The following is a 26697-nucleotide window of genomic DNA, read 5'->3' on the forward strand; positions in this document are numbered from 1 at the left end:
TCTTTACAATGCCCGTCCCCCATTTTTTTGCCCTCCTTTTTAGACATTGCATCCCGAAAGAAGAAAGCTGCGTCTTTTAGCGATGCTTCTGCAGCCAAAAGAAAATCCATTACCATGGAAACGAAGCTCAAGGTCATAAAACGATTGGAGAAAGGAGAGCCGCCAACACCGCCAAGGCGTCAGTCGGTCGACCGTGGTGAAAATGATTAAAGACGAAGCCCGTATTTTAGAGCACGTGAAGGTTTCCGCTCCTATGTCGGATACAATGATCGCAAAACAAGGTTCTTTGATATTTGTCGAGATGGAGAGGACTGAGGACCAGGTTCCTTGGCAATAGCTAAGCACAGCCTCCCCTTCTTCTCCTCCATCCACCTCTCAGCCATAATCCCAAGTACATCATCTTGTTTATTTCAAGTATTTGTTTTTTATACAAAGTACTTTGATGTAAATTCTGACGTTAATGGTGGAATTCGACCTAAGTCGAAATTCGAGTTAAGTCACTATTGTAGGAAGAGATCTCAGTCGTAGACCGAGGACTCCCTGAACAATATCAATTTCCCTCACTGTCATTAAATCTCCCGTTGTAGGTCAGTTAGTATTACCAAAATGATTTCTCTTTGCTAAATGGTAGAATAATGTGAAGGATTTTTTTTTTCTTGGGGGAGGGGGCAATTTTTGTTTCTTCAAAGTCAGAAGTTTCCATATACATACATGTATTTCATCAGCATTTGGTGCCATTGCCATTAAAGTGTATGACTTGTGTCAAAGATTGTGGTTTTCCTTCCACAGCTTAGTTCCTCCTGACAGAACCGGTGTAACGAAGCCAAGTGTGTAGGCTGCCTTTACACGTCTGCCCATACATTTTCAATCGCAATGTGATGAACGCTTTGGGATGACCACTCCAAAACGTTGACTTTGTTATCTTGAAGCCACTTCATAACCAATTTGACAGCATGCATGAGATGATCGTCCATTTGGAAGACCCAATTTGCGCGTAAGCGCTAACTTCCTGATATCCCGAGATGTTGCTTCAGTATTTCCACATGATATTGCTTCCCCATGATGCCATTTATTTTGTGAAGTGCCGCAGTTCCTCGTATCGCAAAACAACACCACAATATGATGCTGCTGCCCTGTATTTTCAAGTTGGGTTGGTGTTCTTGGGCTTGCAAGTTTTCAAGTTTCTGAAGCAGTGTGTGTCTTTTGTGTCTTCAAATACTTCATCTTAGAAGTTGAAATACCTCAGATCATCACATCACCTGAGTTTTTCCAGATGAAGGCAGAGTACCATAATTTGTCACTCGCTTTCAACCCTGTGATTTATGCAATGATGGGGTTAATTTATGCATTTTTTTTCTAACAACCACCAGGGGCGCTTGAGTAGAAAATAAGAGTGAGACAGGTGGAATATATGTGTCGAGGAAGACGCAAGTTTAATGTAACTTTGCGCTTTGTGCATGAATAAAATTAATTGAACAGACATTCATCATGGAAAATGCAAGAAGATATGCATACGACGCAGCTTTCAAGTTAAAAGCAATTGAGCTGGTAATCGAGCTGTCTGATAAAGAAGGAAACAGAGCTGATGCACGTAAATTTGGTATCAACGAATTGATGGTGAGACGCTGGAAACGGCAGTGGGAAAAACTGGAGCAATGTAAAAAGATGAAAAAAGCTTAAAGAGGTGATGAAAGCAGGTGGCAGAACCTCTTTGTTATTTTCTCATGTTTCAATGTGGGCACATGCGGCTTATATACAGGCGTGGCTTATGTACGTACAAAATGGTATTTCCTTTAAAAATGTACTGGGTGAGTCTTATAATCAGATGCAGCTTATAGTCCAGAAATCACGGTACATTTCTGAATTTAAGCAACACAATGAAAGAAAAATATGTAAGAGTTTAAAAATGTGCTCTCATTATTCTAGCTTTTAAAAAGTAGAAATAACATTGGTAATCCTAATGGACCTTAAACAGAAATTTCCACCCATCCATTTTCTTTTGCCGCTTATCCTGAGGAGGGTCGCACGGAGTGCTGGAGTCTATCCCAGCAGTCAACGAAGCAGGAGGCGGGGTACACCCTGAACTGGTTGCCGGCCAATCGCAGGGCACATAGAGACAAACAGTTGCACTCACAATCCCACCGAGGGACAATTTAGATTTTTCCAATTAATGTTGCATGTTTTTGGGATGTGGGAGGAAACCGGAGTGCCCGGAGAAAACCCACGCAGGCACGGGGAGAACACAGAAACTCCAGACAGGCGGGGCTGGGATTGAACCAAGGTCCTCAGAACCGTGAACCACCGTGCCGTCTAAACGGGAATAGTTCAGTCTAATTTCATGTCAGACAGTGAAAATGAAAAAAGTGTATGTTTTTTTTATTCTGTGTATGTAAACTTTTGGTTTCAACTATACAAACCTCCCTTCTAACTGAATCAAAAACACACTAGATACCTATCTTTCTACACTTCTACCTACCTACTTAACAACAACAAAAATATTCCACATTACTACAAAAATACTCCACAAATACGTACTAAACATTTTGCATTTCTTCTGTTTTAGAGGAACTGTAGAAGGGGGGCAATGGTGTTTTGTTGTTTGCGAATGACACATTATATTTAGCGAAATGACTTTTCCCTGATAGATGTGATGTGGTCGATGGATAACATGATACGTAGTCGCGCTTTTCATATGCACAATCATGCATATGAAAACCCAATAATAATGATATTTGCTGAACACTGGCCCACTCATGTGGAATGAATAGAACCATGCCAAGTAAGTTTGAGGGACACAGCACAGTAGCAGCCAGTTGCAAGAAGCACGAACGTTTGTACTGCTGGAGCTGTCTCCATCAGCAATGAGAGCACAATGACAAAAAAAAAAAAAAAAAGAAAATGAATATTCCCTTGGAAGAAAAGACACCAGTCAGAGCTCAAGGATCGATGCATGACAACAAAGGCCCAAAAAGTTTGGCACTGTGAAGCTATTTTGGTTTTGTAAAGTCTGACAAGAGTCGAGTGCACCTTCACACAAAGACCGAGAATACCAGCGATCTTTTATTACCACCCGAGCAGTGCCGTCGGCCAGCTAAATGCAAGACTTGGCAATCCCAGACTAGAGCAAAGGACATACGGAAGCCTTTGAATTCATCCAGTGAGGTTGGTGGATCGACAGAAAAATCAGCACCAAGCAACAATTTCTGGCGTTCTTTTGAGAACCAGACCAAAAGAGTGATGTGCATCCCTGTGGACAACAGTTCATCTTGATAGTTGCCTCTCTACCCACCAAAGACCCACCTGCCTAATCAACTCATATTGGAGCACCGACCGATTTACCAACTTGCCCGCCTCTAATGAGCCCCTACATACAGGGACACTACCTCCAGTGAATATTTGTATTCAGTATTTGAAGACCCTGCTACATTGCAAGTTCTCCCACTTGGAAATCATGGAGGGGTCTGAAATTGTCATCGTAGGTGCATGTCCACTGTGAGAGAGATAACCTCAAAAGAAAAATCCAGAAATCACAATGTATGATTTTTTTTTTTTAACGATTTACTTGTGTGATACAGCTGCAAATGAGTATTTGAACACCTGAGAAAACTAATGTTAATATTTGGTTAAAGTAGCCTTTGTTTGGAATTAAAGAGGTCAAACGTTTCCTGCAGTTGTTCACCAGGTTTGCACACAGTGGAGGAGGGATTTTGGCCCACTCCTCCACACAGATCTTCTCCAGATCAGGTTTCTGGGATGTCGCTGAGAAACACAGAGTTTCAGCTCCCTCCAAAGATTTTCTATTGGGTTTAGGTCTGAAAACTTGCTAGGCCATGCCAGAACCTTGACACGCTTCTTACGGAGCCACTCCTTGGTTTTCCTGGCTGTGTACTTCGGGTCATTGTCATGTTGAAAGACCCAGCCATGACCCATCTTCAATGCTCTGACTGAGGTTGTTCCCCAAAATCTCACAATACATGGCCGTGGTCATCCTCTCCTTAATACAGTGCAGTCGTCCTGTCGCACATGGTAGGTACAAAGTCATTGCTTAAGGGGTTAGGTAGAAAATAAGATAGTTAGTGTGTTATTTGTTAGTCGGTTCAGGATGTGGGTATACCTGGAGTTAGGAGCTCGTCAGTTGGTGGCTCGGGGAGCAGAACGTATTGGTGATTTTGTAGGTTGTTGGGTTTCAGGGTTTTGTTTTCTTTCCAAATGTAATTTTAGATTTCAAAATGATGGTGACTTTGTGCCTTTCAAACAAAACAGGTTTACTTTTTTATCGCTCAAATTATTTGTCACAGCCGAAGATGTACGACACCTGGCGCCAAGATTTATTAAGGTCTTCGAACCCTGGTGGGTAGACTACTGAAATGGGGTGTGCAAACTTGTGCAACCAGGTTAACTCCATTGTTTATTTCTACTTCACCAAATGAAAAGATGTCTTTAATTTCAGTTGAGTGTCACTTGGTTGTAGGTCACATTAATCGTGGAAAAGGTTTTGAAAAGGTTAACTTTGGTCTCGTTCTTTTCATATCACAACAACTTGGAATTTGAAAAGGGTTGTGTACCTACCTGCCTCCCTTATACTCCATAAAAGGCGTACGGAATTATATTATTATGTAGAACTAAAAGAGCGTGGCAACTTATGCTGCTTTCAAAGTTTCGAGGCGATTCGACAACAGGGCCTCGTTCTTACCTGCATTTGCTCAAGAGGAATCTCAAAGCTGAACGACTCATTGTAGTAAGGATTTAAAGTGTTCTTCTTAACTGTCGTCTTCTTCTTCTTCAGCCTCTTCCCATTCTGCAGCAGGTTGATCTTCACATAGGGATCTGAAAGGCGAATGACGGAATGAGCAGTCCGTATGTTACATATCAAGAGATGGCGCCACAGTTGACGTTGGGAGGAGTGCGCGGCGCCACATCACGGTAGCTACTACTGCAGTCTGCACGTGAAAAAGTCTTGTATAAAGTACCTGAAAATTACACTTGACGGCAAAAACTGGTCAGCACATCTGGCTCACAGACTCGAGTTCAAATCTGGCCTCGCCTGTAAGGAGTCCGCACGTACTCCTCACATACTAAGGTTTCCTCCCACATATCAAAAACATGTGTGGTATGTTAATTGAAGACCCTTAATGTGAGTGTACCGTAATTTCCAGACTATAAGCCACGACTTTTGTCACACGCTTTCAACCTTGCGGTTTATGCAATGATGCGGGTAATTTATGCAATTTTTTCTAACGACCGCCTGGGGCGGTCAAGCAGAAAAGGTAAGAGTGAGACAGGTGCAATGTGTGTGTCGAGGAAGACGCAAGTTTAATGTAACTTTGCGCTCTGTGCATGAATAAAATTAGCATGAACAGACCCTCACCATGGAAAATCCAAGAAGAAATGCATATGAGGCAGCTTTCAAGTTAAAAGCAATCAAGCTGGCCTCTAAAGAAGGAAACGGAGCTGCTGCACGTAAACTTGGCATAAATTAATCGATGGTGAGATGCTGGAAATGGCAACGGGAAGAACTAAAGCAATGTAAAAAGAAGAGAAAAAAAAAGGTTTTAGAGGTAATAAAAGCAGGGGGCCTGAACCGTGTTGTTGCTGTGTTACTGCCTCACCTCAGTGACTTTTACCGGTATGTATTTTTTTACCCAGCCCTGTTAGTGATGTGTTCCTACCGGATTGCTGCTGTGTTACTGCAAGCACTGTTTGGAAAGAAAAGCTAAGGTATATTATTAAAACTTTGAAAACTTTTTCTGTGTATCGTCTTTCTTTGTAAATATCTCATGTTTCAATGTGCGGCTTATAGACGGGTGCGGCTTAGGTGTGTACAAAACGTTTTTTCCTTTAAAAATGTACTGGGTGAGGCTTATAATCAGGTGCGGCTTATAGACAGGTGCGGCTTAGGTGTGTACAAAACGTTTTTTCCTTTACAAATGTACTGGGTGAGGCTTATAATCAGGTGTGGCTTATAGTCCAGAAATTACGGTAAATGGTTGTTTTTTATGTACCCAGTGATTTCATGGAGACCAATTCAGGGATTACCCTGCCTCTCGTCTTGTCAGATGTGATAGGCTCGAGGATAACAACAACCCTGGTGAGGAGAATTGGTGTAGAAAATGGATGGATGGATATAAAATTGGGCTTCAACCCCCCTGAAAATTAAGCCATTCTCTCTGCTCTCAGATGCAGTGGCCATGTGCGCTGAAGGCGCAGAGACCACGTTACGCTCAACGGTGAACTGTCAATCAGATACTTCTAAGTCAACTTCCAATCGGGACAGTCAGTCATTGTGCAAGATATATTTTTGGGGTGTAGGAATAGCTCGTGACCTGACTGCATTTCACAATTGCGCCAGATAACACCAATGAACGAAGGTACCCGAGCTCTTTACATAGTGGGGGACAAAGCTGGATAGTAACATGCAACATTTACTCCGTTACATCTACTCAGGTAACATTGTGCATAAATTGGGTTTGTCAAAGTAGTTTAAATAATGTTACTTTTAATAGATTATTTACTGTTTGTGAAAAAGTATCAAGATTTTTACTCCATTACAATGACCCACATACTGTTCGCTACTTTTATTTACCCTTTACTTTTATAATCGTAGCTCTATCAATAAGTCTGATCAGCAAACAGCTTGAAACAAATAATGTTCCTGTCGGTCCCAATGTTATTGTTTTTTTGGGCACTTAAAATTTGACACGGTGGGAAGTGTGTGTGGGATCCTACGTATTATTATTACTGTATTTTTTTTTTGACATTCATGCTGATTTCTTCTTTTTTTAAAATCAGAAGTGACCAGTTTTTCCTCACTTGAATAGTACTTTTATTAAGCAGTATTTTTAATGAGATGGGCACTGGGGATGCCCAAGTGTGTCACTGGGGACCATCCATCCATCCATCCATTTTCTTAGCCGCTTATCCTCACAAGGGCCGCGGGGAGTGCTGGAGCCTATCCCAGCTATCAACGGGCAGGAGGCGGGGCACATCCTGAACTGGTTGCCAGCCAATCGCAGGGCACATTACATGAGAAAACTGCAGTATTCGTACTCCACTACTTTATCGCAGAGCGTGGAGCATAGCAGTTTTGGCTAAGCGGCTGCATCCAAAGACACACACACGCATGCACTGCAGTCGAAGTCAAAGCCTTCCAAATGACTTTAACATCATGGAATTTATCTCGACAGGAAGGGAGTTTACAAACCTGAAAGACCCCCCACGTCCATTTTCTTCAGGTTCTTGGCCTCCAAAATGCAGATTGTGAGTTTCCCAGCAGTGGGGACGTAACGTAGAGAGATGCAAATGTCACCCAGCTTCTCCGGCTGTTTAAAGAATGAAAAGTGTGAAAACTTTAAATGCAGCTGACATGATGTCCGTTCTTGTGCAATGAATAATATAGTATAACAAATATCTGTGACTATCCGTTCATGAATTTTCTACACCCCTTTTCCTCGCCCTAAAAATGGGCGCGAGGCGGGGTACTCCCTGAACTGGTCGCCTGCCAATCGCAGAGCACATCTCAAAAAACATCAATTTGCACTTGCATTCACACTTATGTGCAATTTAGAGTGTTCACTTAACGTACGATGCATGTTTTTGGGATGTGGGAGGAAACCGGGTGCGGGGAGAACGCATTTGAACCCCGGTCCTCAGAACTGTGAGGCAGTTGTGCTAAACAGTGCCACCAGCAAATATCAGTAACTGCTAACAAAAAGCACTACAGTACTCTTTTGACAGAGCTCTTGGTGAGCTGTTTCTATAGATAAAAAAGCTGTTCTTTTCATAGTCTGTTTTTTAAAGCGTAATGATGGAGACGCTTCAGACGAGGCTGCTCAGTCAGCAAGCAGGACAACAGCTTTCCAGAATTTGCGCCCCTGCGGGAATTTTACTTCCAATCATTAGTTTCAAAACGTTTCCGAGGTCCCTGATGTTGGAAGGGTGGGAAGGGCTCGCATTCTCATTGCAGTTCATCCAAAATGCGGGATGGTGCTCAAATTATTCATCACAACTCTCAGAAACTTTGCACCGTTTTTTTTCTAAAACATTCACAAAAAGGTGGAAGCATAAAATTCCAAAATTCAAATGAATCAAAGTTGGTGGTGAACAAAGTTGTCTCTGTCCAATTCCTAAATTAATTGACTAATTAATAGTTAAAAGGTGCGTGCAAAGACTTTTTTTTTTTTCAGTGTGTGATTAGGATAAGCGTGTTCAGTCATTTCTGTGGCTAATTGTAGAGAAAATTGGAGCGAACTTGAGTGCTTCCTAAATCTAGCAGATGGGCTTTGGAAGTCGGCAGTAGCTGAAGGGGAGCACTTTCCTTCCCGACTCTATTACCTCTTCTTGGTCTGCGCTGTCTAAGTCTCGCCACTCCTCAATCGGCTTTGCCAGGTCAAGGGTGTTCATGGGTATTTTAATCTCTCCAATGACGTCATGTTTAGAGAAACGATCAAAGTCGTAGACAGACATGACCAGGGTCTTTCCTCCCATCTCTTGGAATGGAATCTGCAAAACACCAACCGATCCCAAGTGAGTACTTTTCAGCAAAGTCGAGATGTATTGCATTCGTCCACAAATCTTTACTCTATGTTGATGGTAATACAACACAAGATGTGACTTCAGTCTGGATCGTACAAAAGGCAGGCTTAACATGCAGTTTCTGCAGAATTGGGTGGCCTTTGGCAAAGCTCTTTGAATTGTTTGTGTTGAATTCAGCAGGGAACAAACGTGTCCCTGGCTTTTAATTTCATTCTCACCCGCGTTTTCCTTGTCGGCCACCTTCAAAATGTCTGCAACCTTTTATTGCCAGTGGATGAAAGTGTCGGGACACATGAGCTAAGCAGGCGCTATTCTCAGAGGAAATTAAAGCAATCCAAAGCCGGATCGAGACTTGACAAACTGACGTGAATATATTCTTGAAAATAGTCGTGAGTACAAAGAAGACTTCAAAGTGTACCTTGAAGGTAAAAGTCTCATTGAAGACTGGGTTGAGGGTTTTCTTGTGAACCTTTGTGTCAAACTTCTTCTTCTTGTCAGGTAGGACAAACACCTTAACATAGGGGTCAGAGGTACCACCGCTGTCCATGGAGAGGAGATCAGCAGCTTGCAGGATCCCCACGGTCAGCTGAAAAAGGAAATACACGTGATGAAAAGTTAGCAGATGTGATTTTTTTTTTTTTGTAATCTTTATCAGATCAAAGGACCTGCATTGGATCAAGTACTGCACAAATGCGACGATACGATCGTCACACTGAAATAGACTTAAACTTGTTTTGTCATGAAAACGTTGTACTGCATTAAACTGCGGGCATCAAAAACTGAGGTTTGTAAGCAAGTGAGCATGCACCAATAGGTCTGAACTTTGAATTTCTGACACCTCAAATTATACATTTACAAACCAATTAAATGATATGACTTTCAAAATAATTTATACCCCCAGGATGCTCATTCTTTTGCAGTCACTTTATGAGTCCAAAAGGGAGCGATGCTCTTGCCTTATTCTCTTGGAAGTCGTAATCAATGGAGTACTGCAACTTTCCGAGCTTCTCCTTCTCCTTCACCTCCTCTTCTTTCTCATCTCCAGTCAGTCCGGGTTCAACGTCGTCTTCCTCGTCATCATCATCCTGTTGTTTCTGCAAAGACAGAGGGGGCGCAAGGCGGCAGAGAAAATAGTTAGAAGTTGCTTCGACGTCTGAAGCTGTGCTGATTAACAACCCTCGACCGTCAGCAGTCAGGTTAGTCACAGCACCTACCTGTCACTTACCCCCGGCACACACAGGTGTTACTAGTGCAATCTGTTCATCGATGACCACGGTTGCAACCTGACTTGATTTCACTATTCCTTGGGTGACGCCATTTGCTGTTAGTCAGTGTGTTTGTTTTTATAACGTATTCCCGAACGAGTATTTTAAAATGAGGCAATTAAGTTGTCCTGACCTAGCAAACAGCATACACTGGGTTAATACGGGGAGGCGGAAAAAGTACATGTAATAACGCGGGGGGATACCAACACGGACATGGAAATACAGTCCAACGTACCAACCATGCAATAAAATTATGCGTTCTCAATCTTTGCCATACGACGGTCAGAACTTTCATATGGAAATGGGATAATCAATCAGTCATAAGTAGCTAATTTTTGGAAGGTGAAAACAAGACAATATTCCTGTTCCATGCCATACAACAAACTTTAAGTAAAACGTAATTGATTGGGAACATGCATGCCTTAAAGCACAAAAACAAACAATAAATACTAGAATGAGGTTATTACAATAGAAATGGGTGATGAGGACTTATGTGACTCCTGTTAAACTTCATCCGTGGACCCCTGACAGACACGTGTAGTAAGTGCTCTAATGACAAGGGTACTTTATATCATTGTTTATGGGATTGTTGGAAAGTCAAAGATTATTGGAAATCGATTGTTAAGACAATTTCTGTAATAATTGGAATTCAGGTTCCTCATTGCGCAACACTGTGTATTTTAGGTATATATCCCAAGGATCTTGCTGTTAATAAAAAGAAGGCGACGCTTATAGACTTTGGTCTCCTGCAGGCCAGGAGAGCAATTGCATTATTTTGGAAAAAAGTGGACGTTCCTCCAATAAAAGTATGTATGTTGGAAATGCCATCTTGTGTTGCACTGGAAAGACTCACGTACATTACGAGACGAAGAGCTCAGGAATTTGAGGATATATGGAGACCCTTAGAAGAGTTTTTGAAAAAAATGTGAATTATTTGTGATTTGTGTGCTTTCTTTTTTAATCACTATTATGTCTGTGCATACTGTGTTTTTTTTCTGTTTTTGTTTCACTGTTATTGTGTTGTTTTTGTAAAATTATATATGAAGAATCTAATAATTATATTGTTTAAAAAAACTTGAAGTTAAACGGCAGTGCAGGTACTATTTTACATTCAATGTACAGTATTATTGGTCCAAGCAGTCACAAAATGCAGAGCGCCCCTCGTGAGAGGAACTGAAGGACAACAATGACGGAAAGCCGACGCAGTGACACGGTGATTCCTGACAGGACTTGTGATACTGAAGGCTGTTTGACCTGAAAGAGAGCCATCATTCCTGGTGTCTCTTTAGCTTCTGACATCTTCACATATTTCCTTGTTTACACAATTTTTCTTACACTTATTGGAACTAACTGTCCCGGCTACGATGGTATAAGGACGATGACTGGACCCAAGGCCTAATGGAAACACAAGTTAATTAAGATGGAGTAATGTTGACTTGGTCTTAGGGTTTTCCTTTTTTTTTTCTAAAAAAAAAAAACAAAGGAAAATAAAAACTCCTTCCACGTGCTGGTTTGGAGCAATTGCATTCATGTGGCTGAGAAACTACCTGCTGGTTTTTCATGTAGCTTTGCATGTTTTAAAGTTCAACTTTACGGCCAAGACCTTCAATCATGCTGGCTATCCTTCAAGCTTGAGCGGTTTGCTCTTAAATTGTCATTTCCGTTTTGATTCAAGTCGAGTATTGCTGACATTCCTATGGCTGTCATCTTGAAAAAACAGGGGTGTCTTCGTAAAAACCGGACGGTCCAGCTACTCTCTGGTCACCTGAAAGAGGTGAGCTGGAACAGGGGGCATACACAGATAAAACACACATATTCTGACTACACTCTTTATTTTTTTTCCTACCCACACACGCACTTGTCTTGCCCACATGCGGCCTATTGTGCATGCTTGAACTCACGCCCTCTTGTAAACTCACACGATTGTCCTTTTCCGTGGCATTCTCTACTTTTGTCGCTGTCAATGCATTTCATTCAAACATGCCAGGCCACAAAATGCGGGGTATGTTTCTTTCTGGTGTCTGATGTATTTGCCTTGTAGCTTGGGCGATGGCACTTTGAAAAGAGCACATTTTTGTCGGGGACCAAAAATGTCTGACATCATAATATCGCACTGTCTTGAGAATTTTCACTTTTCCCCCCAACTCCTGGGGAGGGTTCGGGGATAAAGACGTGGTATTTCTGGATGCATGCCCTTTGCTCTACATGGGATGAATATCAAGAAGAGGATTCAGCTGGAGAAACTTTGCAGTGACTTGGGCTAACCTTTGGATGGACTGAAATCAGGATTGTGTATGGAAGGCAATTTGGGGCAAACGTTCGGGCACACCATCTCGCTCTCATCTGTCACCTTGTATGTCAGCAGCATGGGTCATCCAGGAAAGTTACTCTCAAGTCAAGTTGTGGCCATTCAATGTTACCTACTGCAAGGGCGTACGCTGGTCTTTGTCAAGAGATACAAAACAAACAAGTCTGGTTTATCGTGGAACTCTGAGCGTGTTTGCACAAGTGGGCCGCCAGCGAGTAAATTTCAACGTTCAAGAGGAATTCATTGGTTGTCATTGATCATCTTTTCGATTCGGGTCAGACTACAACGGCCCATGGTGGTGGAATCAAGCCCAAAGTTCACTGGTGGGTTGCGTTTGTATGACATTATCCAGCTTAGCCCTTGCACATGCATGTTAGTGATCACTAGTGAATTGCTGAGTGCACTAGTCATTCAAAAGGCTCAACCAAAGGAAGGGTTTCATATTCATTTCAAACCATTTGCATGGAAACAGGTATTTGTTGGAGTCACATCTCTGAATAGAACCATCTCTGTACATAGCAATTGGTGTGGCATGTCAGTTCAGTGGATTTTGCGAAGCAGCTTAATTGCTCCCAAAGATTCCTCAAGCACCGGCAGCACCTAAGCTTGCAAAGAACTAAGGAAGCCATAGCACTTATTGACATCATCACTGCAATCCATCGCTTCGAGCCCAGCCCGCCCCACCACCGCTCCCCCCTCCGCACTGGTCTGCGCTTACTCAGAGCGGCCAGAGAGGGGCGCCGCGTGCTATCAGACCTACCGTAGGCAGAGAAGTCCACCACAGTCAAGATACACGGAGCACATATAAGACACAAAGCAGGAAGGAGGAGAGCAGAGACAAAGGAAGAGATTGAACTCACAGCAGACACCAAAGAAGGGTAATCACAGCAAATGCAGTCAGCTAGACTGTGGGGAGTGCGGAAAATGACATATAGGCCAACCTCCTCATTAGGACAATCATATCTTGTGCAGCAGATCCATTGTACCTTAAAATAACTTCTCTTTTAGATGTATTGCTACCCAACTGAATGAGTCGTCAAATCATCACCGAGGCATGCAGAAATAAAACAAACGGAAAAAAAAAAACCACAATAATAATTATGAGTCCTGTACAAGAACAATTGTTGGAACTGCTATTTTTATAATCACTCTTGAAAGGTTGTGAAGACACTGTTGGAGGCTGAACTGAATAGATGGGACATGTCATTTTCCACTCAAATCCCAAAGCACAAGTGAGAGAGCGAGAGAGAGACAGAGAGAGGGGGAGAAAGAGAAAGAGAGAGAGAGAGAGCGAGAGCGCAAGAGAGATAAAGAGAGGAACAATATTTCACGACAAACACATCACATAACAAAAGAAGAGAGAACAAAATAAAACAATCATGGTTGGTAAGAGTGTTATTTTCATCTGTGAGGAATACACTGACCTGGGTACAAACCCATTAAAAAGAACCACCACTCGTCAGCTACGGCATACGACAGTTCAAAAAGTAGTCAGAAGCACGGGGCCAATGGTTACAAAGCCCTTGAATCGAGTTTGCAAAACCGCAAGAAAGGTCAGGGGGGAAATTTTAGGTTCCCGATCAGTCAATGCTATGGCTGCATGCACCCTGGGAAGGGAATCGAGAAACACGTTGAACAACGCAATCCTACTTTCAAACCTAATCTTTCCAGCTCAGTGGTGGCCTCTTTGCAGTCAACTGATTGTTGAATCCCAATAACAATCGAGGGCAGAAGTCACCCACAGTTTTGAAACTGGGGGCAACTTGTTGGGGATATTGATTAATGCAATAGGCAATGGATTTGATACAAACTTCTAAAAAAAAAATGATCAAATTACCTTTGATTTGAACATGTTACTATTAAGGATTAATTCGATTCATCTATATGAAGACACTGATCATGTTAAAGGGGAAGTCCAGTCATTGAAAATAACAATGTACCAGATCGGCCATGTCATTGGTACTGTCGCTTTAAAATAAAGATTTTCATCAGATAGCATTTATACCTGCAATTTTGAACGTTCCCGGTCGCTCACATTTTGGCGAGTCACATGACCTACGTCCGCGGATGTGACGTGTCATGTGCTCAACCTGAGGCTCAGTTACGTTCCTACACAGTTATTGTCAGCGCAGATTTCTCAGATTTATCCTCATCTGATGAAGAAATGGAAATATCGGTTGATCGGGACGTCGGAGGAATACGTTCATACAGATTTGAACTTGTGCCTGTCAAAAATGTTGAATATTCGGGTGGTTCTTCGGACGGGAATGACGCGGAGTCTGACTATTCGGAGGCCTACGCGCGGGACATAAGTGCGTAAACAAAAACCTCCGGAGCTCCGGCAGCCGGCGAGTGAACAACCTTAAACGATATCTGATGAAAATCTTCATTTTAAAGTGACAATACCAATGACATGACCTATCTGATACATTGTTATTTTCAATGAGTGGACTTCCCCTTTAATGATTTCTCACAATCATTTTCAACAATGATTTAACAAAGTAGGCAACAGATAAATGTCAATACGAAACACTTACCATAAATCTTTACAAACCGTTACATTTTCAAATGATCTCTTCTACAATATTCCTAGAAAATCAAAATGTCCCATCACGGGTAAGGTAGTTTTAAGACGAGGGCCATGTTCTACTCATTTGGTCCTTGGTGGGTTCCTGGTGCCTGTGGGCACCACGCTGGTGAAACCTGCGTTGGACCCATTTGTCTGCACTTGTGGAAACAACAAGGGCCGTTTATACAACACTTTTTGTTTTGAGCTAAAATGGATACAAAAGTGTCATTTTAACAATTCCAAATCTGTCTAACTACACCAACACATGGGGTGGTCAAAAGAAATGCAACATCTAGTGTGCATTGGTGTAGTGCTTCTATCCAAATTTTTAATGCTATCAACTGCCAGACATTCTAACTGCAATGCTTATAGTTGTTTTGCCATCATCATAAGATCATTTCAATAACGTCGTATGTACGCATGTATTCTTCATTGTACACGGATAGATTATGATTCACATGCAATATGAGCGTTGAATGGTTTAAGTCAATTGTCTGTAATTTGAAACTTAAACTTGAGATCTAGGAAATCCATACTTTTTACAATGTACTAACCGAACGGCACGTCTTTCACAACATCCAGAGTTAAGAGAATAATATTTTGGAATCGAAGACTTAGATGAAAAATGGGGGGGAAATGCAGACAATCGGCCAAGTTTAGGGAAACTGATGCAAATAAGTATTTTTTTTTTCTTGTCCATTTAAAAAAGGCCCTCAGAGAAAGCTCCAAAAAGGTTTTCTTCAATGAACCAAAATAGAAAAGGTTGATAAAATTGTGTCGTCATAAAGAACTATAAACTCAGCTGATAATTGGGAACACAAAACCAGTTGTCTTTTGAAAAAAAAAAAAAAAAAAAAAAGCTCATGTCGCTGGATGCTTCTGTATCCCAACAACAAAGTCATATTGCAAACCTTGTAGAAGTTATAATCAAAGGTTAATAAACCATTTAGCGATGCCTAAAATGTGCAAAACTCTCCCAGAGTCACATACCTCTCCTCCTTTGAGGTTCTTCATCCCCATGTCACCCTTCCCCTTCTTGCCCTTCTTGTTCTTCTTCTTCTTGCAACAACATTTCTTGACGATGCAGAAGCAGCACGTTAGAATGAGTAAAGCAGCAACCACAGCAATGGCGATAATGGCCCAGGATGGCACTGAGGATGTAAACAAATCCACGTCAAGGGTGAATATTGCTGGCCCGAGAGGAAAGAAGCAAATTCTTTGACATTTGACCGATCCCTCTTTGAGCCTGGTCCATGTCAGGCCCTGGGCCAAATATATTTAGTGAGAGGTGCCATGCTAGCGATTAGATTGGAGAAAATTAGATTTCTGTGCCATTAGGTGGAGCAGCCACTGATCAATACTGAATAAAGTCGTAATGAGGCAGCCAATGCCTGCAGCAAAAGCAGAAAATCCAATTCCAAACCGGGTGCTTCGTCATCACAAGTTGATTGGAAGTTGGATCGGTACTCACGTGGGATCTTATCGATTTCATTCAGAAACTTGTTTTTAATCTCATCAAAGGCATCGTTCTTGCTGACTGGCTCGGTGGAGTTGTCCGCAGAGACGAGTGCGACAGGAGCAGGAGTCACAGTCAAGGCACTGGCCTCTGTTGGCTTGGCAGCGACCATTGGCGTTGTCTGGTGCTTGAACAGGTTCCACTTAGTCATTTAGGCTGTACGCACGGTCCCTGAAAAAACATCCAGAAAATAGGGAAAATATAACCCCTCTCTGAAATGTTTTACTAGTGTTAAGCATGTACAGGTACTGTTAAACATTTTGAATTTTATGACATAACAAACAACAGACACAAATCAGTAAAATCCAGAAGCCTACCTACCATAAGGGTTCTCAAACCTATTCGTACCCGCTTACCCCTTAATCATATAAAGTACAGAATTGTGTTTTAATGGGAGCATCAGTCTCAATGTGACAGAAGAGTCTCCACTAGGATGAAGGGCAAAGTCTATGAAAGAGTGGTGAGGCCGGCCATGATATACGGATTAGAGACAGTGGCACTGAAGAGACAACAGGAAGCAGAACCGGAGGTAGCAGAAATGAAGATTTTGAGGTTCTCGCTCGGAGTGAGCAGGTTGGATGCGATTAAAAATTAGTTCATTAGAGGGACAGCCAAAGTTGGATGTCCAGAGGCGAGAGAGTGAGTACATTGGTAGAAGGGGTCTGAAGACGGAGCTCCCGGGCAAACGAACGAGAGGAAGACCAAAGAAAAGGTTGATGGATGTGTGAGGGAGGACATGAAGATTGTGGGTCTTCCAGAACAAGATGCATGAGATAGGCTTAGATGGAAAAAGATGACACGCCGTGGTGACCCCTAACGGGACAAGCCGAAAGGAAAACAAGAAAAAGATCAGTCTCAATGTCCCATGCCAAGAAAAAGGTGGAAGTAATTTCATCTATCTATCTATCTATCTATCTATCTATCTATCTATCTATCTATCTATCTATCTATCTATCTATCTATCTATCTATCTATCTATCTATCTATCTATCTATCTATCTATCTATCTATCTATCTATCGTGTGTAGGGAGACATGATTTGACAATGAATGGCGTGTAACATAATTGTGATCAGAGGGAATAACAAAGTATTTCATCGTTCACAGTGTTATACGCTGCTTTGTTGAAAATATATTTCATCAAGTAATGTTCAAATGCAGGTCATCCAGGATGAAAAGTAATAAAAACCCTTCCGGATGGAGGCTGCCTTAATTAATGCATAAAAGGGTTGAGGTCATCGCTGGTGTATTAATGAATGCAATGATAAATGAGGAGGTTTTACCAATGCATGAAGAAGAAGTCGTTTCTATTCCCTGAACCCTTGGGCGCTGTACCATTTCATCCATTTTTACCAACAGCAGCGTCATATTCTGTACAGTGATTGACTGTGGCAGCCTGCGCTACGGTCTGACACTGCAGTGGTTCCAACATATTTCAACAGAGCAATAAGTTCAGTGAGCAATGATTTGAGTTCACTTGGTCACAATATTTATGAGAAATAACCATCAATCCTCAGTTACACATGACTTTTGTTTTGTTTTTCCTCGTCACCGAATGCTTAAGCCAATTGTGCCTGACCGAGAAAGGTGTTCGTAGAAAAAAAAAAAAGAAAAAGAAACATCCACACACCGTTCTGTCGTCGTGTTTCGAAGCACCAAACAAATGTTCAATCTGAGCTCTTATCAGTTCTAGAAATCAAAGTGTGACAAGTGCAGCTGGAAGCTGGCGGTCAACAGACTGATGACTGATTGGGCAAAAACGGAGAAGGATGACAAGAATAACAAGAGCGGACTCTTGTTGATTTTTCTAACATAGTGATACAGAAGACAAGCAGGATTTTCTCATTTCGTCGGTTCCCATCGTCAAGTTAGTGGCGAAGTTTCAATCTCCGTTTATTGCCGCGTATGAATTATTCAGATGACAATGAGAAGGATGAGTTTATGTCACTCAGAGTCACCTAAAACCCCGCATGTCTTTAAAATTGCTTGTGCTGCTGTTATCACTGATGCTGTTGCTCATATCTTACTTCAAGGAGAAATGCAATCTATACTTTCATTAAATTGTGTTTATTGTGTACATTGTATAGTGGACAAGTGGGTAGCCTCCCTCCGCCTTCAGGTGATGGGACGGGTCCTGAGTGTTGCCTGTGGCAAACAGCATTTCAGAGTACCCACCCTTTTTTGACTCCCTGATGATTGTGATGGAGAGCACTCCTGCTGGAGACTCCCTTCTTCTTCTGGGGGACTTCAACGCTCATGTGGGTAATGACAGTGAGACCTGGAAGGACTTGATTGGAAGGAACAGTCCCGCTGATCATGACCCAAGCAGTGTTCTCTAAATTGGACTTTGGTGCTTGTAACAAATGGTCCATAATGAACACCATGTTCAAGGAAAAGGGTGTCCATAAGTGCACATGGCACCAGGGGACCCTAGGTCATGGTTTGATAACTGATCATCACCCGGTGGTGAGTTGGTGACAAAGGTGGGGTAAGATGCCAAATGTATCGCGAGGGTCTGCTGGGAACATCTGTCAGAATCTCCTGTCAAAAAGAGTTCATCCCCCACCTTCCGCAAAATTTCACCCATCGTTGGGGAGCCGGGGGACTTTGAGTCTGAGTGGACCATGTTCCACGCCTCCATTGACTGCTGACCATAGGTGTGGCCGTAAGGTAGTTGATGCCCTTCATGGGGAAAACTCAGAATCCATTGGTGGATGCCAGCAATGAGAGATCCCTTCAAACTGAAGAAGGAGTCCTATCACGCATTTTTGGGTCATGAGACTCGTGAGGCAACTGATGGAACGTAATGGAGTTTTGGTGGCCATTGAGGGAAAAGGTCGGGGATGGGAGGAGTTCAGTAAGCCCACGGCAAATGACTTGCGGATGGCTTTCATGAAATTCTGGTCCAACACTGTGTATAGTGAGGATGGGGTGCTGCTGATAGGGTGAGGAGTTTGGTCAGAGTTGAGCCGCTGCTCCTTTCCATTGAGAAGACCCAGACGAGGTGGCTAGGGCAGGTGATTAGGATGATTCCTGGACGGCTTCCTGGTGAGCTGTTCCTGGAACTTCTCAGCGGAAGGAGGCGTTCCCAAGCGTTTTCCCAGCTGGGGTTGGGATTGACCCCAGAATGTAAAGTCCTGGGAGAGGGTAGTCTGGGTTTCCTTGCTAAACCTACTGCGCTCGCGACCTGACCTTAGATAGATGGCTGAATGGATAAACAGTTTTTATATTGCATTTATGACAATGTACAGTATTACTTGTTGTTCAGAATCTTACCAAACTACTCCAATTGTATTAACATTTGGAAATATGTGCTCAAGCCCTCATCTCCACTGTGTCACGATGCGGGGCTCAAGGTTGGACCCAAATGCACGACTCCAGAGACAGCAGACAGTACAGAGGAAACCTTTATTCGGTCCGAGGTCTGAGATCAGGTAGACAGTCCAAACAATTTGTAGTACCAGTACGAATGGGCTTACGAGGGTGGTCAATGAACAGGCGTGGGTCGGTGCACGGAGGTCAGAAGTCGAGAAAGCAGGAGTGCGGGAACGAGGCATGAAGAGCAACGATCTAGCAGAGTAATAGTCGTCCCCCGGGTCCTATATGTACTGGGTCTAATCAAAGGTCATGAGGCGCAGGTGTGCACCTTCAGATTAGCTGGCCACGCACAGCCCTGGCTGGAATCCAGGAGCATGACACACTGCTCTGAAGGAGACGGCGAGGGCAGACAGAGAGGACACAGACTAACCTTTTACAATTGCCATGACAGACAGCTTTTAGCAGAAATTCAAGTAAATTTCAATTTCAATTTAAATAGCTTTTGATCTTTGGTGGAAGCCATCACACTTGAGATGATTCCCAAGCTAAAGAGATGCACTAGTAGTTTTCTTGCCTTGTTTGCATGTTAACATTGGGTCATTGGAACATGACGAACTAATGAACATAAAGAGCAGACATGGTTCTCCAAAAAAAAGTAGTTTGCTCCAGTGTTCCAACGCTGCAATCGCAAACCAAAAAATATCCAGGACAAGCATCAGTGGATGTTAATGACAATTAGAAGAAGAGAAAATGAGTTTTTTTGACAACGCATTCAATAAATGTGACATTTTACGAAAACTGGAAAATGTTAACCCAATGATGTGGCGCTGGAGGAAATGTCAGAGGATCTCCAGAGTAATTATGATGGATCCTCTGGGCTCTTTGAACATTTGTATAACATCTCGTAGCAATCCATCAAAGTGTTGTAGACACACTGCAGTGGCAGACGGACATTGAGAGACACAGTTTTGAGTTAAACCCTATTCGACTTGGTAAAACAAAAAGAAGGACAGAGGAAGCGTTTCAAAATTTTGAGTTAAAGCTGTTGGACAAATGGGGAAATCGGGACTTTGGTCGTCATCTAGGCTTCCGACGTTACGGTAGCTGACGTGTATTCCGGCAAAACACTCAACAGATCAGACGGTATCATTTTGAAACCTCACTCAGTGACACATGATTAAAGTCCACATATCATCTAAAACATGCCAATTTGGAGCTTTCAGTTTTTGAACTTTATCTCCCTTTGTTAGTTTGTAGGTTTCTCTGTGATCCCAAATGCTGTTACCATGGCAGTCAAAAGTAAAGCACTCCTATCTATAATTTCAATAGAATAATGGCATTTATACATTTTCAAAACAGCAATCTTAGTAACATATGCCCCTCTTTCATCTCTCCAGTTATTATGCGTTATGTACATCATTGCAAATCATTGGTTCCCTTTTTAGCATTACAAAGCACATTTATGCGCTCCCTACTATATTATTAAAACTACCATTATAATATGAGCTCATACCTGGATCACCTCTTCCAGTCAACCAAGCACGATGCAACTGGTACGGACAGGAAGCATTTTTCCCATTAATAAAAATTAAAAAAAATAAAATAAAATGGAAAAAAAAGCAGTACTGAATTTTCACAATAATTTTATGTCATGTGATTACACAGCATTTCCTGACAATGTGTTATGGTACGAGACAGCTTTATTGTACGCTATAAAGATAGCGAAGCCGTGTTAATACAGCCATGCAGCCCCAATACTTTCATGATATAGCTGAGCTGTAAAATGTGCCAGACGGCAACCAGACGTGGAGCAGACTGAAAAGTGAACAATTCTAAAGTTTCAAAGGAAAAAAAAAAAGAATTTATTCAGATTCAGTCATGCCTCAGATCACTTAAAACAGGCAAGCTCGAAGTCACAGTAGTTTAAAAAAGGTTTTATAGTGGATTATCGCAATTTCCATTACTTTCTGTGTGTGGAAAGTTTGTCTGTAGTATTTTTATTGTCTTAAATGCTATTTCAACGTGTGTGCGTGGAAAACCACACATTAGCCTCTTGAATAGACATTGAATATGCAATACCATAGTTTCTTACAAGTAGATACAGCCTCACACTGAGCATTTATGGTAATACTCCATCTGCATACATTATGTGTAACAGAGTTAAAAGTATATATGTTTAGTTTATGTTTATAATCACACAAAATTTGTGAATAGTTGGCTGACATATTAACCCTGAGTGGAGTACCGCCCTTGCACCCCCACATATACGTAGAGGTGGGCACACCCTCCTGTAATAAGTACTGCGACCGTCTTCCCCCCTCCTCTTTTTGACGACGTATATTTTGGTAAGTTACATCGTGGCTGAAGAGTATTTGCACTTTGTAGTATGTCCATCCATCCATCCATCCATTATCTACCGCTTTTTCGGGTCGGGTCGCGGGGGAAGTAGCTTCAGCAGGGATACCCAGATTTCCCTTTCTCCGGCCACTTCTTCCAGCTCTTCCGGAGGGATCCCGAGGCGTTCCCAAGCCAGCCAAGAGACGTAGTCTCCCCAACGTGTCCTGGGTCGTCCTCGGGGTCTCTTACCGGTGGGACATGGCCGGAACACCTCACCAGGGAGGCGTCCAGGAGGCATCCGAATCAGTTCCCCCACCCACCTCATCTGGCTCCTCTCAATGCAGAGGAGCAGCGGCTCGACACTGAGCCCCTCCCTGATGACCGAGCTTCTCACCCTATCTATAAGGGAGAGCCCGGACACCCTGTCGTATGTATAGAGGATAATATATTTGTTAACACTTGTCTACAAAGTGTTTGTTTTGCCTTGCGTCAAATAAATGGAGATCGCCTCCGAGACGAACCCTGTGTCACGACGTGGTCCATAAAACTACACAACGCAGAAGTCCACCGGTCACATATGTACCAGTATGTATGATTCCCTGCAGCAATAGAAAATTCTTCTGTGCAGATAAGAAGACTTTAATTGTGGCAGAGAGAGTTTATATGTAGCCTATTAGCGCCCAGGTAGGATTAGTAAAGAGAAAACAACCCAAGGACGATGTGCTCAAGTCATGCAGCTGTTCTATTACACAACAACAAGTACCCTGCACGGCAATTAATTAGCTACTTGTCCTTTGCTTCTCCGACCCTGACAACTTCCCTCGACACTGCTACACACAGCTGTCTGCAAGTCGCCAGTCTATGTGTGAGCGCAAATTAATGAGCATGTCTGTTTGTTAAATGCGATTTTTGAATTTCCATCCGTGCAAAATCTCAAAACCGCTTTAATCCTCACTTTCCAAATGGCTTCTGTCAACAAGGAGAAAACTGGTCGCAGGACTCGCGACTGCAGCTGAGGGCAACGTTCAGGAGCAGCGGGGCGGCAAATTAACTATTGAATATTAGGCGCTGTGAAAAGGTTGCCGTATTCAAAGGGAGACAACAGCAAAGGCTGCTCGGCTGTCACAATTCGCCACGTGAACGGCTAATCAAAGATAAAGAGCAATCTGTGTCATGTGAACTTGCTGAAATCGCTCAGTCTACACAGAGACGACTCGCTTATTTGCGGTTGTAATGTCATGTATGGCCTGGACAACAACTGCCTGCGCACCTACATTTCTTCCATGTCTCACTAATTAAGATGACAGCTACGGTACGGTGGTGCTTAGATACTGCAGTTTATCACTTAATTCACAAAATCAAAGCGGTAAGCGTGTTGTGGCAGAAGCTAATTTTATGCTCCCACGTTTCATGCTGAGAGACTCTTTTATCCAAATCTCATTGAGCTATTTCGGGTATGAAGCTACATGACGCTGCCGTTATCATTTAATTGGCATTCCATGCATTGTATAACGAAAACAGGCTCGACTGTACGTGTATCCTAGATGACCTCTGACCTACCTGAACTCAGCGCAAAAAGTATCCTAAGCGGATACACACATTTAATATCTTAACCGTTTTTGAAATGTTAGGACACGATTTGTCTGCTTCCTGCTCTTATACGTGACAACATCGGGACCAACAATAGACCGTCTCTTTCCCACAACCAGATGTCCGTCGCAGTACAAGTACAGTACCAGAATGCTGTACAATACACAGACATGTGATTTTTCCGTTTATAGGCGGAATTCCGTCTTTTTAAATTGCATCGATTAAAAAAAAAAATACATTCTCCGTTTTTCTGCAATATTCAGAATCCAACACTCGTTCATACTCCAGTCCGACTTTTGCAAGCGAGGTGGAAGATTAGATGCACGTCTGTTGATTGGTCAAATGTGTTCCTCCTGACCAATGACAACGCTTGTTGGTAGAGGCAGTTCATGGGGCCATTTTCAAGTCAACATGATGGCAGTGCTCGAGGGGAAAGTAATTGATTGATATGTCAAAAATAAGTTCCGATGGGTTTGGATGGAACGAGAAATTGTCGATACAGTTAGAAAGGAGGAAGTTACCAGTCTGTTAAGGGACTTCATTCGCAAAATCGATCGACTTGGTAAAGCATTGTGCATGTGGGGTCAGGATACAATTGACTATGGATCAGGAGGTTTCAAGGCATCGGAAGTTCACGGGAAACAACAAAAACACCTCAAACAACTGAAAGCAACGAAAACTAACTTTTCCATAGCTGCGACATTTAGATGTAGTTAAGGCCAACAAACCTTACGAACTTCATCCCTTCTTTACGTCACTACTACTGGTATGGACAATTTTCCACTAACGCCATCTTGTGTGTCATAGAGGTCAGAGAACACAGGTGATAGGTGAAGCGGAAAGTTTTTTTTCCTATAGTTAATTCATCCGACTGTTCTAAGGTTGGCGGCGACGTCGTTGGAAACCCATCGAGGCAAGATCCACCGAAACAACCAACCCCAGTTGCAGTCACGGTCGTCAATAACGAGGTGAGAGAGCTCAGAAGCCATTACTTGGAAAAATGTCTGTATTATTTTCTAACAACGACATGTGATGTTAATAATTGTAAAACTCATGAGTTTCAATCATTTACTATAATGAAATTGAAACGTTTTTAATGGATACGATATACACGCTATGAATTCACGCTTGCATGCCATGATGCAAATCTGAATTCAATTTACTTTCACTTCTCGTAGTTTACTGAGTTGAATTTGTCATTTTTGGGGGTAAATGTACGCACCTAAACAATGAACAATATTGTGTACATTTTTAAAATAGAATAGAATTTATTTATTGATGTACTAGATATATTTCATTCATAATACAATTTATAAAACTTGCAGCTCAAAATTGGTGCTCATCCTTTGATCATGCTTGCAGCCCCCAGACCCCCGGCTATTTTTCATTCAGTCAGATCACATGTCTGAATACAAAAAAAGCTAGGCTAACTGTTAGCCTACCTGAAAAAGCAGTCCTAAACGCTCCTCCTTGTCATTTTTATTGTGGTGAACGACTTGTGAGCCATTTTACAAACAACTATTAGCTTTTCTTTTTGTGTCCACCAACAGTGCACACTACCGATCGCTTCCATTCACATCGCAACTGTGGAGTCTGGACCGTGACCATTTTCCCGATCTTTTAGAGCTGTTTGACAACTGGGCCCTTGCTGGCATTGGTCAGATGGGGGCGGTGAGTGGGGGCGGGATGGGGGGCATTGATGCTATCGAGAGGGCACTGATGCTATCAAGAAAGCAGAGTTGGGATGGTTACTTTGTTTCAATTACAGATCTTTCCGCAGCTTTGGTCCTGAACTCTCGCTACTACGCTGTCGTGATTCACTCCTGCTGAAATGAGCTCAGAACTCCCCAAGTCACAATGCCTTCATTTTGACAAGTTCTAATAGGATTACGGGAAGATACTGATGGCAGCCAGCATCGCTTGTTATTTACCACTGGAGGTTGAGATTATGTGAGGACCTAACCCCGGAATCTACAATCTTCCGAGAAAAAAATACTCTACTGGTTCTATCGTAAGCATTTATTAATGTTTTAAGAATTGCAGTGCTGTTGAATTGAAAAGAGCCTTTTCAGCATTCCACATTAGAAATTTCAGTCAAGAGTCACTGATAATGTAGGGCACAGGTGCCAAACTCTAGGCCCGGGGGCCAGATTCGGCCCAACACATGATTTTATGTGGCCCATGGAGCCCAATCCAGAGTGTCAATTTACATGATTGTTGCAAATTCTATGCCAAAATTTCAAATTGGGATTATCATAACTGATGACGTTGAGATATCATGAGCATTTTTGTGTTACCAGTTAAAAAACACATTGCCCATGATTTCTGATTCCAAAACCAGTTCAGAAGTTGATGATGTAAATATGATGAGACTATTCAATATTTTTATTGTTTCATAATCACATTGGCCCTCTGAGGGAAACCGGAACTACAACGCGGCCAGCGAGAAAAATGGTGTAGGGTTACACTCGCCTGACTTCAGGGTATAGTACGCCTTTTGCTAAAAAATTAACTGATATAGGCTCCAGCACTCCCATAACCCTTGTGAGGATAGAGTTGCCTGAAGCACTGCTTTTCTACTGACTCCCTAATATTGCTATTTAGCGCCACATTTCACAACAATAATCCAAATATGTCAAAGGTTCAGTCCTACAGTTTTACACCGGCACTCGATAAATGCAGCAGCAAAGACAGATTGATGCGAGGTATTCTCGAGGTATTCTTTTATGTTGATTCAACAGAGATAGCCAAGAACTGTCAAAAGCTCTGGCAAATTCTAAAAGAGCACATGGTGTCAATCCTGTGCCAGTTTCTGGAGCTGAGCAAGAAAAAAAATATAATAATAAATTAAAGTCTTCTGCTTTCGCACTATGATAATTACTGCAATGTGACAAATTAGCCCTTGAAAATGACGTTGACAGGAGACACTTTTAATTTTAAGAAAGCAAAAACTTTCGGGTTTTGAAGCATCGTCCTTGCATTTAAAAGATTAACACTCCATAGGTATGTTTAGCTGTTTATTTATTCATTCATTTCACAAAGCCACTGCCAAAGAATACATGTGATGGCTCGGAGGTAAAAGACCCAAAATTAGAGATAGACAGATAGACAGATAGACAGATAGATAGATAGATAGATAGATAGATAGATAGATAGATAGATAGATAGATAGATAGATAGATAGATAGATAGATAGATAGATAGATAGATGATAGATAGATAGATAGATAGATAGATATAGATAGATAGATAGATAGATAGAT

General features: G+C 42.2%; 2 protein-coding genes and 1 long non-coding RNA gene across 8 annotated transcripts in view; 2 read left to right on the forward strand and 1 right to left on the reverse strand.

Moving 5' to 3' along the window:
- LOC133513412 (protein phosphatase 1 regulatory subunit 12B-like) overlaps positions 1-4846 on the forward strand; it is a 29422-nt gene extending 24576 nt beyond the window's left edge. The window contains exon 7 of the mRNA XM_061844195.1: positions 4787-4846. Coding sequence (XP_061700179.1) covers positions 4787-4831 — 45 coding nt within the window. The 3' untranslated portion in view covers positions 4832-4846. The remainder of the gene's footprint in view (positions 1-4786) is intronic.
- LOC133513361 (synaptotagmin-2-like) overlaps positions 1-26697 on the reverse strand; it is an 82631-nt gene that overhangs the window by 6983 nt on the left and 48951 nt on the right. For 5 of the 6 annotated variants that reach the window (XM_061844125.1, XM_061844101.1, XM_061844109.1 and 2 more), the window contains 7 exons: positions 16146-16361; positions 15665-15825; positions 9489-9626; positions 8951-9118; positions 8332-8499; positions 7202-7319; positions 4694-4827 (listed from right to left, as the gene is read on the reverse strand). In XM_061844125.1, coding sequence (XP_061700109.1) covers positions 4694-4827; positions 7202-7319; positions 8332-8499; positions 8951-9118; positions 9489-9626; positions 15665-15825; positions 16146-16341 — 1083 coding nt within the window. In that variant the 5' untranslated portion in view covers positions 16342-16361. The remainder of the gene's footprint in view (positions 1-4693; positions 4828-7201; positions 7320-8331; positions 8500-8950; positions 9119-9488; positions 9627-15664; positions 15826-16145; positions 16362-26697) is intronic. The other variant, XM_061844138.1, reaches the window with a different exon arrangement.
- Positions 9209-11206, forward strand: LOC133513449 (uncharacterized). The gene is made up of 3 exons (XR_009798498.1): positions 9209-9316; positions 9578-9728; positions 10482-11206. It is a non-coding gene; the product is annotated as an uncharacterized LOC133513449 (long non-coding RNA).

The sequence above is a fragment of the Syngnathoides biaculeatus genome, chromosome 2 (assembly GCF_019802595.1).
Source record: "Syngnathoides biaculeatus isolate LvHL_M chromosome 2, ASM1980259v1, whole genome shotgun sequence".
NCBI lineage: Eukaryota > Metazoa > Chordata > Actinopteri > Syngnathiformes > Syngnathidae > Syngnathoides > Syngnathoides biaculeatus.